The 17,787-nt window shown below is 52.9% G+C and overlaps 1 protein-coding gene across 1 annotated transcript in view; it reads right to left on the bottom strand.

Annotated features, from left to right (window-relative positions):
• FBP2 (fructose-bisphosphatase 2) overlaps positions 1-9,407 on the bottom strand; it is a gene marked incomplete at both ends in the record, with an annotated part of 30,711 nt that extends 21,304 nt beyond the window's left edge. Inside the window, 3 exons of the mRNA XM_080709210.1 lie at positions 6,472-6,564; positions 7,147-7,309; positions 9,238-9,407. Coding sequence (XP_080565336.1) covers positions 6,472-6,564; positions 7,147-7,309; positions 9,238-9,407 — 426 coding nt within the window. The remainder of the gene's footprint in view (positions 1-6,471; positions 6,565-7,146; positions 7,310-9,237) is intronic.
• Between the last annotated feature and the right edge of the window lie 8,380 nt (positions 9,408-17,787).

Here is a 17,787-nt window from a genome sequence, read left to right as displayed (position 1 = left end):
GGGGCTCTCAGCAACTTAGTGACACCCTGTCTCCAAATAAAATATAAAAAAGGTCTGGGAGTATAGCCCGGAGGTAGAAAGCCTCTGGGTTCCACCCCCAGTACCACCAAAAAAAAAAAAAAAAAAAGATGATAGATGACAGATTAGATAGGGAAATAGATGATAGATAGAAAATAGATATCAGAGGGGATATATGGTTATTTGGATTGTCTGGAAAAGCTTGTGCTTTAAAATTTAAGACAAATATCTGTTTAAGGTTACCTAAATTTAGGTGGGAGGGAGATGTACTGTGAATAGAACTATTACTCTGTTTTTAAACCAGACGTTGCTAGGGAGATATTAAGAGCAGTGACAGAGATGTTGGATGGCCCATTTGAATCCCGATCCTGCCTCCAGGGTGCATTTAGTCAATTCATTTACCCTCTTTATGATTTTATTGTTCCCCAGTCAAAAATGGCCTTAATGCCCGTGCGTGGCCTTGGGGCTGAAGTGAGAACAACCGTGGGGCGCTGGCACCCAGATGAGCGTGGCCCAGGCGGGACGGCCCAGGAGCAGAGTCACAGACGAGAGTGCAGAAGCGTCAGGTGACACCAACCCAGGGGCGCTGGCAGAGGTGAGCTGGGCACCAGGTAAGCCCACGCCAAGACAGTGCACACAGGTGACCACGGTGCCAGGTGAAGACCTGGCCTGCATTGGTGGTCTGGAGGCAGAGTGCTGTGTCAGGCAGGGCACCCAGGTGCGTGCACAAAGGGAAGCACAGCGCAGACAGAGCCAGGCGAGGAGCGACCCAGGGGTAACAAATGGGGACACAACACCGGGCGCAGCGGCACAAGCCTGTGACCCTAGCACAGGGAGGCTGAGGCAGGAGGCTCACGGGTTCAAGGCCAGCTTCAGCTGCCCTTAGCGAGGTCCTCAGGACTTAGCGAGACCCTGTTTGAAAACTGAATAAAATGGGGCTGAAGGATAGATCAGAGGCAGAACATCTGTGGGCTCACTCACCAGCACCAAATGGAGGGAGCCCAGCACCAGGTGAGGCCGACCCCGGAGCAGAGTCACAGAGGGAGCACGGCATGTCGGGACAACCCGGGAGTGCGGCACACAGGCATCACAGCACCAGGTGAGCTCAAAGCCAGGGATGCGGGCACAGAGGTGATCACAGAGTCAGGTGAGGCCAAACCAGGGAGCTGAAACATGTGCACACAGCCCCAAGTGAGTTCAGGCCAGGAGAGCTGAGAGGTGTTCACACAGCCCAGGAGAGCTTCTACCAGGAGAGCTTCACAGACATGCGAAAAGCCCCAGGCGAGGTCCACCCAGGAGCACTGACAGATGTGCACACAGCCCAGGAGAGCTTCTACCAGGAGAGCTTCACAGACGTGCACACCTCCTCAAGCGAGGTCCACCCAGGAGCGCTGACAGATGTGCTCACAGCCCAGGTAAGGTTCAGCTCGGAAAGCTAATACAGATGTGCACGCAGCCCCAGGTGGGTGCAACTAGGACAGCAAGCTGAGTATGCACAAGAAACAGGTGAGTTTAACCAGGGGAACTCCACAGATGTACACAGACCAGGTGAGTGTAACCAGGGGAATATCAAAGAACACCACCAGCCTCAGATGATGTTCCCTGGACAGTTGACACAAAGGTGGGCACTGCACCAGGTGAGGCCTGTCCAAAAGAGCTGACACACATGTGCACAGAGGCCCAGCTGAGGCCCAACCAGGAGAGCTGACACAGATGTGCACAGAATCTTTGTGAGAACCAACCAGGAGAGCTGACACATATGTGCACACAGGCCCAGGTTAGGCCCAACAAGGAACGCTGACACAGATGTGCATAGAGCCCCCGGTGGGGTCAACCAGGAGAGCTGACACAGCTGTGCACACAGCCTCAGGTGAGGGTCGATCAGGAGAGCTGACACAGATGTCCAAAAAAACCTCATGTGAGGCCCAACCAGGAGAGCTGACACCGATGTGCTCACAGCCTTATGTGCGGTCCAAGGAGGAGAGCTGACACAGCTGTGCACACAGCCTCAGGTGAGACCCAACCAGGAGAGCTGATACAGATGTGCACACAGCCACAGGTGAGGCCCAATCAGGAGAGCTGACACAGATGTGCACACAGCCACAGGTGAGGCCCAATCAGGAGAGCTGACACAGATGTGCACACAGCCACAGGTGAGGCCCAACCATGAGAGCTGATACAGATGTGCACACAGCCACAGGTGAGGCCCAATCAGGAGTGCTGACACAGATGTGCACACAGCCTCATGTGAGGCCCAACGAGGAGAGCTGACACAGAGGTACAGACAGCCTCAGGTAAGACCCAACCAAAGAGCTGACACAGATGTGCACACAGGCTCTTGTGAGGCCCCATCAGGAGAGCTATAACAGACCTGCACACAGCCTCATGTGAGGCCCAATCAGAAGAGCTGACACAGATGTGCAGACAGCCTCATGTGAAGCCCAATCAGAAGAGCTGACACAGATGTGCACACAGCCTCAGGTAAGACCCAACCAGGAGAGATGACACAGATGTGCACACAGCCTCAGGTAAGACCCAACCAGGAGAGCTGACACAGATGTGCACACAGCCTCATGTGCAGCCCAACAAGGAGAGCTGACACAAATGTGAACACAGCCTCAGGTGAGACCCAACCAAAGAGCTAACACAGATGTGCACTCAGGCTCATGTGAGGCTTCATCAGGAGAGCTATAACAGATGTGCACACAGGCCCAAGTGAGACCCCATGAGGAGAGTTGTAACAGATGTGCACACCCACAGGTGAGGCCCAATCCGGAGAGCTGACACAGATGTTCACACAGTCTCAAGTGAGACCCAACCAAAGAGCTATAACAGACATGCACACAGCCTCACGTGAGGCCCAATCAGAAGAGCTGACACAGATGTGCACACAGCCTCAGGTAAGACCCAACCAAAGAGCTGACACAGATGTGCACTCAGGCTCATGTGAGGCCCAATCAGAAGAGCTGACACAGATGTGCACACAGCCTCATGTGAGGCCCAATCAGAAGAGCTGACACAGATGTGCACACAGCCACAGGTGAGGCCCAATCAGAAGAGCTGACACAGATGTGCACTCAGGCTCATGTGAGGCCCAACCAGGAGACCCGACACAAATGTGAACACAGCCACGGAGAGGCCCAATCAGGAGTTGACACAGATATCCACAAACCTCTGTGAGGCCAACCAGGAGAGATAACAAAGACGTGCAAACAGGCTCAGGTGAGACCCAACCAGGAGAACTGACACAGATGTGCACACAGGCTCTTGTGAGGCCCCATCAGGAGAGCTGGCACAGGTGTGCACACAGCCTCATGTGAGGCCCAACCAGCAGAGCTGACACGGATGTGCACACAAGCTCATATGATGCCCTACCAGCAGAAGTGACACAAATGTGTACACAGTTCCATTTGAAGCCCAACCTGGAGAATGACAGATGTGCACACAGTCCCATGTGTGGCCCAAGCAGGAGAGCTGACACGGATGTGCATACAGCCTCAAGGTGAGCATCGATCAGGAGAGCTGACCAGATGTGCACACAGGCTTTATGAGGCCCAACAGGAGACCTGGCACAGGTGTGCACACAGCCCCTCTTGAAGTCCAAGCAGGAGAGCTAACACCGATGTGCTTACAGCCTCAGGTGAGCATCGATCAGGAGAGCTGACCACATGTACACACAGGCTAATGTGAGGCCCAACAGAAGACCTGGCACAGGTGTGTGCACAGAGCCAGTGCTGAGGCGCAATCAGGAGAACTGACAGATGTGTACACAGGCCCAGGCGAGGCCCAACCAGCAGAGCTGACACAGACGTCACACAGGCTCAGTTGAGGCCCAACCAGGAGAGCTACACAGATGTGCATACAGGCCCTGGCGAGGTCCAACCAGTTGTGCTGACACAGATATGCACACAGCCCCTTGTGCGGCCCCACCAGGAGAGCTGATACAAACGTGCATACAGCCTCTTGTGAGGCCCAACCAGAAGTGCTGACACAGATGTGCATACCTCCTCACGTGAGGCCCAACCAGGAGAGCTGACCCAGATGTGCACACAGCCTCATGTGAGGTCCAACCAAGAAGAATCACAGGTGTGCACACAGCCTCTGATGAGGTCCAACTTGGAGAACTTCACAGTTGTGTACACAACTTTATGTAAGGGCCAAGAAGAGTGCTTCACAGGTGTGCACACAGTCCCTGGTGAGTTCCAACCAGAAGAGCTTCACAGGTGTGCACACAGCTCCAGGTGAGGACCACGCAGGGGAGCTGACACAGACGTGCACACAGCCCCAGGTAAGTTCCAACCATGAGAGTTTCACAGATGTGTTCATAGCTCCTGGTGAGGTCCAAGCAGGAGAGCTGACAGATGTGTGCACAGCTAGAGATGATGCCCAGCAGGAGAGCTGACACGGATGTGCGCATAGTGCCAGGTGAGTTCTAACCGGGAGCTGACAGATGTGCACAGAGCCCGAGGTGAGACCCGACCAGAAGAGCTTCACAGATGTGCACACAGCCCCAGGTAAGATACAACCAGGAGATCTTCACAGATGTGTGCACAGCCCCGGAGGACCCAACCCAAAGTTGAAAAAGAGGTGAGCGCTGCCCAGGTGAAGTGTACCCAGGAGCACTAGCGCACAGGTGGCCCCAGCACCTGCCTGGTGATCTGCAGTCAGGACTAGCAGCTTCGATGGGAAAGCCCCTATTCAAAGCCACTCAAAGACACAACCTGAGACCTCTGTTCAGAATTGCACAAGTATTACATTATTTATTTTTAGAAACAAAGTTTCTTTACTGGCCTACCTTACTTTGGCTTAAGCTTTAGATAATATCTTACCCTTGAACATCCTGAGACACTGTTCTGCCACCTCTCTCCTCATCCTCCAGCAAGTCTCCTTTCCTTCTCTACTGACACTTCCCCGGGGCCACCGCTCCACTCTGCTCTCCTCGGCGAGGGAAGTGGCCCCTGCCTCCCGGCCCTGCCAGGTCGAACATTTAGGCTTATTCACACAATCTGTCAAAGTATGTTTCCTGCGAGGCCTTTGATGGATGGCCCCTAAAATCAAATTCTAGCCTGATTCCCTCCTGGTTCTTGGCCCAACTCGCAGCCAGCCTCACAAATTCACAGCAACACCACTGTCCATAGACCACACGTCAGCCAGGTGACCGGGCCCCTGCCAATTCTCCACCACGGGGCCACACTAGGACACACAGGACGCTCTTTATGACAGCGTCCTCTTACCTGTGGCGTTTCTGTCCAGTTACCCACGGTCAACTGAGGTCTGAGAACGCCATCGAGGCTCGACTGAGCCCAGGCAGATGATCCTCCTTCCACCGTGTCCGTGTGTCCTGACGCATGCGGCAGCCCGGTGTCACAGCGCCCACAGGGCCCAGCTCACCTCCCTGACCATCGTGCCGCCCCATGTCACCACGAGAAGGGGAGTATGGATAACCGGAAGACGAGGAAGACGGGCCGCCCTCACGCAACTTGTGTTTCAGCCTACCGTAAGAGTGTTTCCAGTCTATCGTTACTTATTACTGTTCTCCTTTTACTATGCCTGACTCATCAGCTCTATCCCAGGGAAAATGCAGTGCACATAGGGTTTGGTACCACGCTGGTTTTCAGGCAGCTCCTGGAGGTCTTGAATCATGTCCCCTGAGGATAAGCAAGGATGACCCTATCAAAGCATTATAATAATCAGTCCTGACTGGTAGCACAGAAAACCAAGGTGGCCCTGGGCATGATCACGAGTGCTTTAGTGGGAAAAGTGTGTTCTTTGGAGCCAGAAGATGAGTCTCTAGAACCAGCCCAGCATGCTCATGGGGGCGGGTTGCCTACTGCACAGCCCACGCGGTCCCGAGCATCCTTGGTCTCCGCATGCTGAAACCCCACAGGCAGCGGCCTGGCCTCAGCACGGACCGAGCTGCACACAAGGTGCAGCCAGTGGTGAATCTGTGCTGTGTGGTCTGCCCTGAAGCTCCCGGCCATGCTGGATGGTCAAACCACCGGTGAGGGCCTCTCCATCTTTAGATTTGTGGGGAGGCAGCTTGGACCCAGAGAGAGCCTAGCCCCCTGAGTCAGAACATATGTTGCATTACATAGGAAAAGCGATTTTATTTTTGAAAAAGGATCTCGCTAAGTTGCTGACGCTGCCCTCAAGCCCGTGATCCTCCTGTCTCAGCCTCCCAGGTACTGAGATGGCAGGCATATGCCACCACCCCTGGCTAGCACTCTGGATATCGGAACTATGCCTGTGCCATCTGATGTGTGTGTTCCGTGCAGACATTCAGAACATTCACGGGTCCTTTCAGGCAAAGGAGGAGTTGTCAACGAGGAGAGCAGCTCGGTTCACCCACAGTAGCGCGTCTGGTTAGTGGGAGGACAGGTAAGATTCCACACTTATGTTCTGCAGCCCAGAAACCTTCCAGAAGCCCCCACAGGAGGAAACGTGTCTCCTCACCTTTCTGTAGATGGCGAATATGGTTCCAATGGAGGCCAAGCAGTCAATGTTGGAAGACCCATCCAGTGGGTCAAAGCACACCACGTATTTCCCCTAAACCACAAAGAGAAGAACCACCCAATCAGTATATATTTAGCAGAGCACTGGTTGAGGGTTTGAGCCAACAGCAAACTCAGTGAGGCCTGGTTTTAAAAATAAAAAGAATAAAAACATAGGGCTGGGGGTGTACCTTGAAGGTACAATGCTCCTGGGTTCTAGCCCTGGTACCACACACACACACACACACACACACACACACACACACACACAGGAATTAGAAGCATCTGGATGCAGTGGCACAAGCCTGCCATCTCAGTACTTGGGAGGCAGAGACAGGAGGATCGCAGGTTCAAGGCCAGCACGTGGTAAATTGGGAAGACCCAGTTTCTAAATAAAAAATCAAATGGGTCTGGGGGTGCAGCTCAGAGAAACAACACTCTGGGTTTCGATTCTCAGCGAGGAGGAGGGGAGAAGGAAAGAAAGAGAAAATGAAGAAAAGAGGGAAGGAAGAAAGAGGAGAGAGAAAATAAGAGAAGAGAAAGCAAAAGAGAGAAATAGCATCCCTGAGCCAAGCCAGGCGCCCAGGCCCGGGGCAGTGGCGCCCTCTGCCGGCGAGGGGGCGCCCGCCCGACGCACCCGCTGCTCCGGGGCGGTGATGATGGCTTCCTTGTTCTCTTCGGACACCAGGACGCAGGTGCTGTAGGAGGACCGCAGCATGTTGACCACCAGGGCGTTGGCCAGCACGTCCAGCTTCTTCACCTCGTCCCCCGTCACGTTCACGCTGCCTGCGATCCCGTACCTGGCGGGGCGCAAGGCCAGGTCACCGGGACGAGCTGACCACCGTTCCTTCCTCCCCGCCCCTCCGCATCGCAGCGCCAAGTCCGCCTCGAGGACCGGGTCCTAGGTGCTTAGTCTCCCAGGCTTTGGTCTTGCAAATGCAAACTCCGTGCCCGGCACTGGGCCGTGGGGAGGACGGGAGAGACCCCCAAGCAGACACCCCACCATGGTCGACGACTGCTAACAGAGGCACGGTTTGAGGGGTGTAGGTGCCGCCGCCGACTGCAGGCGCGGGTGCCAGGCTGCACTGCCACCTGGCGGTCACCGGCCACATCGGCCGGGCCTGGCATCCTGGCCAGTCCTGCTGGAGCCCTTGCAGGACATTTATCATGGGGCTGGCACCACCTGGGCTTACTAACCCTCCCGACAATCTCAGACGGCAGGGGCCGTTAGTATCCGCTCCGTGTTACAAATGTGGAAACTGAGGACCCGGCATCGAGTTAGATAAGCACCTTGATTATGGAACTCCTAGGACCACATCTTGACACAGAGTCAGAGTTTTGCAGCAGATAAATAAGAACCCAAGCAAGGCATCCCCGAGCCAGCAGAGCGTCCCGCACGGAGAAGGGCCCCCGTTAGTGTGGCGAATAATCCTGAGACACACTGAGGAAAGTGACCTGAGATCAGCAGGGCCCCATCCAGGGAGAGGCAAAGGTGCCATCAAAGCCACCAGGAGCAGGACGGGGCGTCCCGGGAAGGCGGAGAGGCAGGGCAAGGCCATTACTGGCAGATGGTTGCAGCCATCCACTAAGGTATATTTGGAACCAGCCAAATATACCGCGTGTCTTTAACCTGGGTCCCTTCCCAGGGGCCCAAACGGTAATCATGTATGGTGGTTACATCTTGTGATGTAATGCAATCGTGTGTGTGTGTGTGTGTGTGTGTGTGTGTGTGTGTGTGTGTGTGTGTAAAGCACTACATTATTCAGAGTAAGTATTTGAAGCCAGGTGTGGTGGTGTACGCCTGTAATCCCAGTCAGTACTGGGGAGGCTGAGGCAGGAGGTCACAGGTTCAAGGGCGCCCTCAGCAACTTAGCAAAATAAAGAGGGCTGGGGTTGCAGCCCAGAGCTGGAAGGTTCCTGGGTTCAGTCTCCACTACCCCTCCCCCAAAAGAAATCACTGTTTGAAGTAACTGGACTTTGTTAGCGCTTTACTTGAGGTTCTCTTCTCCCCAAGGTCCCCTCCTTAACTTCCAGGAGGACGTCCACTGGAATTACTACTCAGAAAATGGGACCCCAAGATAGTTTCTTTTTATCACAGCTTTAAATGGCTGCCTGGCTGTGACCACCGGCTGCCATAGCTCGAACCTGGCCTCGTTCTGTACTTGGAAAAAGCACAAGGAGAGCCAAGTAGAAGGTTCCTTGCACGCCTCCCAGGCCAGGCGCCTCCCCGCCTCCCGCACACCAGCTGGAGAGGATCATCAAGAGTCTCAGAGAAGAAATTTTTGAACGCAACCTGCAAAAACTCCTTTCCAGGGCGAGGAGGCGTGGGCGGGGCGGGGCGGTCCTCTGTTTTGTGGGTGGTTGCTAGCTCCTGATGTACTGACAGCACCCGGGCGTGCAAGAGACACCAGCAAATGCTTCGAGATTCCTGTGCAAACCTGCCTATGGGGGTACAAGTCACAACTCAATATATGACTGAACGCACTCGCTAGCATTATAATAGTGGCAACTGAAGAAATTACATCTATTTTTCTCTTTTTCTCTGTAGAATGTCCCAGTCTTTTGCTCCATTCTTGAAACATGCAAAGCCTCCTTTATCAAAGCATGTGCGAAAGCAACTTGAAATGCAATTTGCTTCTGGAGCACAAAAGGCAAGCGAGCCCCCAGACCCAGCACCCGCAGGTCGGCCCCGGGTGGCCCGGGCGGTGTGCCCCTGATCCCCACTCACAGGTTGGCCAGGCCGGCCTTGCGCACGGCCGAGGAGATCGCCTTGATGGCCGTCAGCATGGAATTCAGCAGCTGGGTGAGCTCCCCGGTCCCTTTCGCCTGCCGCCCCTTTTCCATAACATAGCGGGTCAGGGTGAGCATGTCCGTCTCGAAGGGGCTTCTGTCTGCCATGGCTGCCGGTGATACCTAGAATCCTCCTTTCCTCCCCACGGGGCCCCACGGTATCTCACAGAGCTGATCAGCAGCGCCAGGCCTGCGAGGAAAGGCCCAACCCACGTGGCCGCGAGAGCTGGACTCTTTCCCTCAAGGAAACCTCCCTGGCCCCTGGCTCCTGACAGCTGCGAGGTGCTGGGAGCAGGCTGAAAATAGAACTGGGTCGGCCAGAAACAGACTGCGCTCCTCCTCAGCAGCTCCGCTCCCGGCGGACCCTAAGGTCAGCCAGCTAATAACGGGAGGGGGGATGCACAATCCAGCCAGTAAAGCATCCTCACGAAGCCCTCTGATTGGAGGATGCGGGAGGACTGCTCACGTGTGCCCGAGGGGTGCCTGACTCTGGTGGCTACAGGTGGCACATTGGCAGGTATCCGGGGCCTAGGTCACCTCATATAAAAATGGCAGCCACAGGGGCCCTCCAGCCAAGGGCTCTTTCTTCACTAGTGGAGATTGAACCCAGGGTGGTCTACCTCCAAGTTACATCCCAGGCCCTTTTTATATTTTTATTTTTTGAAAAAGGGTCTTGCCGGGTTGCCGAGGACCTCCCTAAGCTACTGAGGCTAGCCTTCAGCCTGCAATCTGCCTGTCTCAGCCTCCCAGGGACCGAGACGACCAAGAGAATCAGGTAGAACATTCTTTGTGCCCCTCCAAGTCAAGCACCTACCTGTTTCCTACAGCCAAGTGAACACAAAGGTAATGAGCCGCGGGAGAGATTTTAAAACATGGCTTGCAGCTATTCTTTCCCACAGAAGAGAGGGGGTGTGACAGGGCCCTGCCAAGTTTTCTCTTTTGTGAGTTAACCACGGCCACCGGCTGCTCAGGATTCTTTCAGATGAGTTTCTTTTCTTTTCTCCTCCTTTATTTTCTTCTTTTTTTGTGTGGTACTGGGGATGGAACCAGGGGCTTTCTACCTCCGGGTACACTCCCAGACCTATTTTATATTTTTTATTTGGAAACAGGGTCTCTTAAGCCAGCAGAGTCTGGCTTCAAACCTGCGCAACCCACCTGTCTCAGCCTCGAAACGCGGGGATTACAAGTGGGTACCACCATGCCCGGATCAGATAAGTTTATTTTTTTAAATGTGTATGATAAGACTGGATAGCTAATCATAATCAATATCAAAATCCAGAAAAACTGTATTCCTAGCATACTGCCTAGTGCCAGTATCATTTTATCAATTTTTCTGGATTTGTGTTTTGAAAATAAATACTTGCTCATTAAAAGGAAATGCTACAGAAGTAAAAGAAAAAGGTGAGTCCCACGTGCGGCCTGTCCACTCATCCACCTCCCAGGAGTAACAATCATTAGAGTTGGAGGAGTGGGGGGACAAAGAACCTGGCCAGTCCTAAGCTAGTTATCTGCTCCTTGTACAATATGGGAAAGTGGCTAGACTCTCCACATATACATGGGACTAACAAAATAGCTATTAAAATGTGGTTGTGAGGATTAAAAATGATAAAATGTATAAGCGGGTATGGTGGCACACACTTAAAATCCCAGCACTTGGAGGCTGAAATAGGGGGCTCACCTGTTCAAGACCAGCCTTAGCAACTTAGCGAGACACCGTTTCAAAATAAAAAATTAAAAGGGCTGGGAGTGTAGTTCCAGAAGTTTAGTCTTGACTGCCCTCCAGAAAGAAGACAGAAAGAAAGAAAGAAAGAGAAAGAGAAAGAGAAAGAAAGAAAGGAGTATAGCCCCAGAAGTTTAGTCCTCAGTGCCAGAAAGAAAGAAAGAAAGAAAGAGAGGAAGGAAGGAAGGAAGGAAGGAAGGAAGAAAGAAAGAAAGAAAGAAAGAAAGAAAGAAAGAAAGAAAGAAAGAAAGACAGACGCGCCCGGTACTAACTAGATTTCCATTTTCATTGTACCTGTAACTAACATGTACACATATATAATTAAGAATTTAACATTGCTGTCCAATTTGACATTCTTCCCCTTAACGCTTAATGAGAATGTGTTCAGCTGCAAGTAATGGAAAACTCAGAGCGACGTACGCGTGTGGGTTTTTCCACAGACCCTGACTGCGAGGCAGTGGCTTGGCTTCAGACATCCCGAGGTCCCATCGGCCCCTCCTGTCCCTGCGGTCACCCCGGGCCTGGGCCTGCTGGCTTTTGCCTCTCATGGCATCTGTGGAACAAAGTGACCGCCACCGCTCTGCGCACACTCGTGATCCCAGCATCGGGAGGCTGAGACTGGAGGAGCACGGCTCACGGACAGCCTCGGCGACTTAGTGAGGCCTTCTGCAACTGAGTGAGACCTTGTTTCGAAAATAGAAAGACTATTAAAAAAAAATAGGGCTGGGGTGTCGCTCAGAGGTAGAATGCCCCCGAGTTCCATCCCTGATACCACAGAAAGAACCAGAGGGGAGAAATAAAAGAGAAGTGTCACTTTCTTTTCCTCTCTCTCTCTCTCTCTCTCTCTTTTGTGGTACTAGGGTTCCTGGAAGCCCTTCTACCTCCGGGCTACACTCCGAGACCTATTTTATACTTTTTATTTGGAACAGGGTCTCTTAAGCCAGCGCGGCTGACATCAAACCTGCGCGATCCTCCTGTCTCCGCCTCCCAAGCACGGGGATTGCAAGCATGCGCCACCGCGCCCAGCTTTGGCTTTCTCTCTCTCTTTTTGTGGTGGTGATGGTCCTGGGGGTTGAACCCAGGGCATCTGCCTCCAAGCCACACCCCAGTCCATTTTATTTATTTTTAAAACAGGGTCTCATTGAGTGACGCCAATCCTCCTATCTCAAGTTCCTCAGCTTCCTTTTATGACGAAAAGAAATCACCCTGGAACCCAGTAGACGTCACCGACACCGCACTGGCCGGAGCTGTGCTTCCCTGGCTGCAAGATCCGACTCCAGGTAGAGGACCAGCCAACAGACAGTGCTGCAGCCGAGCACCCTGGGATGCGTCCCTGCCAGTCACAGAGACCTTCTGGGCTCCGAGGTGCGGACCCTAGATGACCCCGCACGAGTTTGCTCCTCGGACAGCGCTGCGACAGGCATCCTTCTGCTGGTCCACGGACTCAGGCGAGCGTACCAGGGAGATCCGGCCCTAGAAGAGGAGAGGCTCTGCCTGACACTTGAATCCTAAAACCGCAGAAAACCCTTTTTATTACCTGAGAGCTTCTGGGGATTGTGAGGGCTCTAGGAAGAGACTTTCTACAACAATTTCCTATGTTTGTTCTGATTCTACTTATTAAAATAGAATTCAAATTTAACGGTGTAATTTCAATTTAAATAGAATTATAATCTAACATTAAACAGCTAAGGTTTTTTATTTTATATGGGTTTTTATGTCACTTTCCTAGTAATTTTCTCTTTTACAGTTTTAACATTTGGGGAGGGCGGGTCCTGGGGATGGAACCCAAGTCCCCGTCATTAACAGGGTACCGAGCATCGCGAAGCCAACATCACCAACCATCTCCATCTTCCCAGGATGCAGCTCCAGACCCACTAACCACGAACATTCTCCCACCCCCGGCTCCTGGAAACCACCACTGTACTTTCTGTCTCTATGAATTTGGCTTCAAATAAATTTGGCTTCAAATAAATGCAGTCAGCCACACAGAAAGGCACAGGCCTGTACTCCCAGTACTGGGAGGCTGATCAGAAGGATCGCAGGTTTGAGGACAGCCTCAGCAATATAGCACGACTCTAAATAACTCGGCAAGGCCCAATCTCCAAAACTAAAACAAATAACAAAATTCTTTTTTCTTGTGGTACTGGGATTAAACCCAGGGGCATTCTACCTTCAAGCCACACCTCAGCCCTATTATATTTTTATTTTGCTAGTTTGATGAGTCTCATTACTTTCTGAGGCTGTCCCCAAACTTGCAATCCTCCTGTCTCAGCCTCCCATAAGCTGAGTGTAGCATAAGCCACCACACCCAGCTTTAAAAAAAATGTTTTTAAAAGGGCTGGGTGTAGCTGGGAGATAGAATGCCCCTGGGTCCAATCCCCAGTACCACAAAGTAAGTAAATAAATAAATGCAATTATATATTATTTGTTCCTTTGTGACTGTCTCTGATATAGCCTATATTAGAAATTTCCTCCCCCCACTTAATTATTTTTGTATTGGGTGGGGATCGAACCCAAGGGCAGTCTACTTCCAAGATACACCCCCAACCCTATTTTTTTATTTTGAAGCAAGGTCTTACTAAGTTGCTTAGATTCTCATTAAGTTACGGAGGCTGACCTCAGACCTACCATCCTCCTGTCTCAGCCCCCCACGTACTGAGATTATAGAAATATGCTAGAATGTCCAGCTAGAACTTTCCTCCCTTTTCAGACTGAATACCACACCATCACATGTGCGGACCACGTCTCATATCAGTTCACCTGTCAGTGGCCACTTGGATTGCTTCCGCTGTTTGCTGTAAATCATTATTTTAATTATTGCTGTTTATAAATATTTGTTCAAGTCTCTGCTTTCCGTGCTTGGGCTATCTATCCAGAAGCGGAATTTGTGGGTGAAGCTCGTTGAACGCTGATGTTTATTTCTTGGAGGGCCGCTGCACCTCCTTCTGCAAGGGCTGCTGGCCTTACTGTACCTCCTGCCCGCAGTGACCCAGGATCCTGACTCTACTTCTCACCACACTTGTAATTTGCTTCTCTTGTGACCGCTATCGAGTATGAAAGGGTACCCAGTGCAGGCCAGGGAAGCGCTGCCCTGGCGATTTGCGGTACTGAGCATATTTCCACGTGTCTATTGATCCTGGCAGTAATTCTTTTATTATGTTTCTGAATGCATCTCGTCACAACAGAGAGGCAGCAGACACAGAGACAGGTCCAAAGAGCCAGCCTGAGCGCAGGCAGCTGGAGGGGTGCGGGTGCTGAGCGCTGTGGGTGTCCGGAACAAGAAGTCTGGGTCATGCGGGGACCCGGTGGGAGACTATCGGCCAGCGCCATTTATAAGCGGCCAACCACTGCCTCGGAGAGGGGCCGAGGAGGGCCAGCTATTTGCCACCACCCAGCCAGCTGGCCCCAGGCTTAACGGTCATATCCCTTTGCAGCCACGCTTAAATGTTAGCAGTTCAAGTTCCCCATGTGGCCCCACGCTGCAGCTGCTGACCTCCCGGCAAATACCAGCGGTCTGTCAGGCAGGGGCCGAACAGAAGCAGTGTGTGCGGGCGGGGCAGGGGGCGCGCACTCCCCTGGTGAGCACTGCCTCCTCATACAGGGTGACCACGAAGCTGTCTGTGGTGCTTTGTGCTGGGTAGAGCGGCTCACAGGCCCGGTGCAGGTGGATCAGGAGAGCAGCCCCTGTGAGGAGCCCCCTGCCTGGACACATACCTGATTCACTGGGGTGCCCAAGTGCTGTGGGCACCTGGGGTGCGGCCCCACAGGGAACCCACATTCCCGCTGAAGCCTGGTGGGCAGCTTTCGGATATCAGCACTGCCTGCACCCCCAGTCTTGGGAAAGGACACCCACCCGTAGAGGGAAACTTAAGGGCCACATTTAGCTTGACTTGACTCCAGTCTCTGGCCACAGCTGATTGGACCACGGGCAGACACTTGACACAAGCCTGTCTGAGCCAGATGGATTTTTCTCCTGGGAGCTGAGGGCGAGATTGTGAGACGTGGTGAATCAGATGGAATACTAGAATTAAGAGGGGAGTCCCCCACGGCTAGGGGCGCAGCGGTACCAGGCTTCATGAGGCCCCCACACCTCTCCAACTCTTTTTTATTTTTATTTTTTTGTGTGTGTGTGGTACTAGGGATGGAACCCAGGGGCATTCTACTACCTCCAAGCTACACCCTTTGCTTTATTTTTTTTACTTCTTTATTTTGAGACAGGGTCTCACTAAGTTGTAAAGGGCCTCACTAAGTAGTGGCTGAGGCTGTCCGCAAACTGCGATCCTCCTGTCTCAGCCTCCCAAATGCGGGGATGACAAGCATGCACCACCACGCCCGGCTACTAATTCCCTTTCTGATTTAACCAAAACGAGTCGATTTCTGTTACTTAGAGTGAAATGGCCTTGACTACAATGGCAAGTATTTCAAATGACATATGTTCTTACAATTAACATCTTGCAAAGGAAGAAACAGGTTCAGAGAGATTTTAAAAAACAAGTCTTGTTTTTTTTTTTCTGGCACTGAGGATTGAACCCAGTGGTATTCTACCTCCAAGTTAAACCCCCAACCTCATTTTACTTTTTATTTGGAAACAGGGTCTCCCTAAGTTGCTGAGGCTGGCCTCCATCCCAAGATCCCCCTGTCTCAGCCTCTCAAGTACTGGGGTTAATGAACACGGTACAGTGAGAAGCCCAAATCCAGGATCTTCACGAAGCAAAGGTTCATTTCGCCCCCATGACAGACAGGGCGGCGGCTCAGCCCGGCTGCTGCCATGCAGTTTTGTACACGGCTTCAGAGGTGCCGAGGAAGGGGTGAGGATAAGTGTCTGGTCCACCTAGAATATACGTCACCTACACTCCGGTGCCAAACCCGGCCACGTGGGAGGCAGGCACACAGGGAGGCTGGGAGCTGCCGCCGTCTTGCAGGCCCTTGGCCAGGAACCCGCTTGGCTAGGAGCTCCCATGGCAGGTAAAGGGCAGGTGCAGGACTTGAACTCATGTCACCCTGACCCCAGGCTAAGCACGTCAGTCATCAGGGGCCACACCGCCACCCCGCGGCCATCGCTCTTCACCACCATCTCTGCCCTGCTCGCCCTGCTCAGAGGGCCCCACCTCTGCGCCTTAGGGAAACTGAAGGCTCGGCTGAGGCGGGGCCATTGTTTAGTTTCCTCCTTCAGATTCCCAGAATGGCGTCCTCAAAGGCTTGTGTGCACCTGGCCCGCGTTTGATGAGAACCGCCACGTGAAGAAAGAGCCTTCTCACCTGGCATGGTAGCTCACATCAGTACACAGGAGGGTGAGACAGGAGGATCCCAAGTTTGAGGACAGCCTCAGCCTCAGCAATAGCAAGACCCTTTTAAAAAATGAAATAAGGTTGGGGGTGTAGTGTGTAGTTCAGAAGTAGAACACAACTGAGTCCAATCCCCAGTACAAAAAATAATAGGGCTGGGGTGTAGCAGGCACTGGAGCCTGATCTGGGGGCCCGTGCCTGTAATCTCAGTACTTGGGAGACTGAGACAAGAAGATCCCAGACCTGAGGACAGCTTGAACAACTTAGCAAGACCCCGTTTCAGAGTAGAAAGGTCTGGGGGTGTAGCTCAGAGGCAGAATGCCTCTGGGTTCAACTCCTAGTCCCCCTCACATCCTGAAAAAGAGTTCTCATTGCAGGGAGCCTGTGTTTCTGCTCCTGCGTGACTGTACCGGGTGTCATCCCTCCACCCGCCCGTCCAAGTTTGGTGTCCAAGAACCTCCCACGGCCAGCTCTAGACTCTAAGAACCGTGAGAAGAGAACCACTGCTTGTGCCGCTGTCCCCTGGGCCAAGGTCTGTGTGTCTCTGAGCAGGCGGGAGAGACGTGACACAGCACAGTGGGAGGCGGAAGAGCATCTCCAGAGAACTCTCTGCTAATGAACCGGAGCTCAATCAAAAGACAGAGCGGAGCTGGGCGGGCACGCTTGGAACCCCAGGCTTGGGAGGCTGACATAGGAGGATCACGGGTTCGCGGCCAGCCTCGGCTATTTAGTGAGGCCCTCTGCAACTCAGTGAGACCCTGTTTCAAAATAAAGAGTGAAAATTAGGGCTGGGGGTGTAGCTCAGAGGTAGAATGCCCTGGGTTCCATCCCCAGTAATGTGGAAGGAGGAGGAGGGGGAGGAGGAGGAGGAGGAGGAGGGGGAGGAGGGAGGGGAGGAGGGAGGGGAGGAGGGAGGGGGAGGAGGGAGGGGGAGGAGGGAGGGGAGGAGGGAGGGGAGGAGGGAGCGTGGTGTGCACAGGTGTGAAGGGCTCTGTGGAGTTTCTCCCAGTCTCTTTGGGGCATGAGGCTGCGCGCCCTGTTTCCCACAGGTCTCCGTCAGGAGAAAGGCCGCCAACGTTGCGTCTCCTGCGGGGCCTCAAGAACCGGAAGCCAAATGAGCAGGGCAAAGCTTAAAAGCTGGGGGCGGCGGGGGAGCAGGGCCACGCAGACCTCCATTTTAACTCGAGGGGGACATAGGCGTGCACACGCGTTCTTACGCTGGCGCTCAAGGGAGGCCCCAGCTGCTCCTCATCCCTGACCTGACCCCAGGATCTAGAACTTCTGGTCCAGAAAGAACTAAGAGAAACTGTTTACAGAGGGAGCTTAAGAGAGATAAAGACTCATTGGCCAAAACGTGTATTTCTTTAAAACTGGCTTTTATGACAATTGCTTTTCTTCTTTCTTTCATTTTTGCAGTACTAGGAAACTCAGAAGTACTCTACCTCCGAGCTATACCCTCAGGCCGATCTTTTATTCTTTATTT

The sequence above is a fragment of the Muscardinus avellanarius genome, assembly GCF_963383645.1.
Source record: "Muscardinus avellanarius genome assembly, chromosome: 13".
Lineage (NCBI taxonomy): Eukaryota > Metazoa > Chordata > Mammalia > Rodentia > Gliridae > Muscardinus > Muscardinus avellanarius.
The sequence above is the reverse complement of the archived record's forward strand: the minus strand, read 5'-3'. Positions and strand labels throughout refer to the sequence as shown.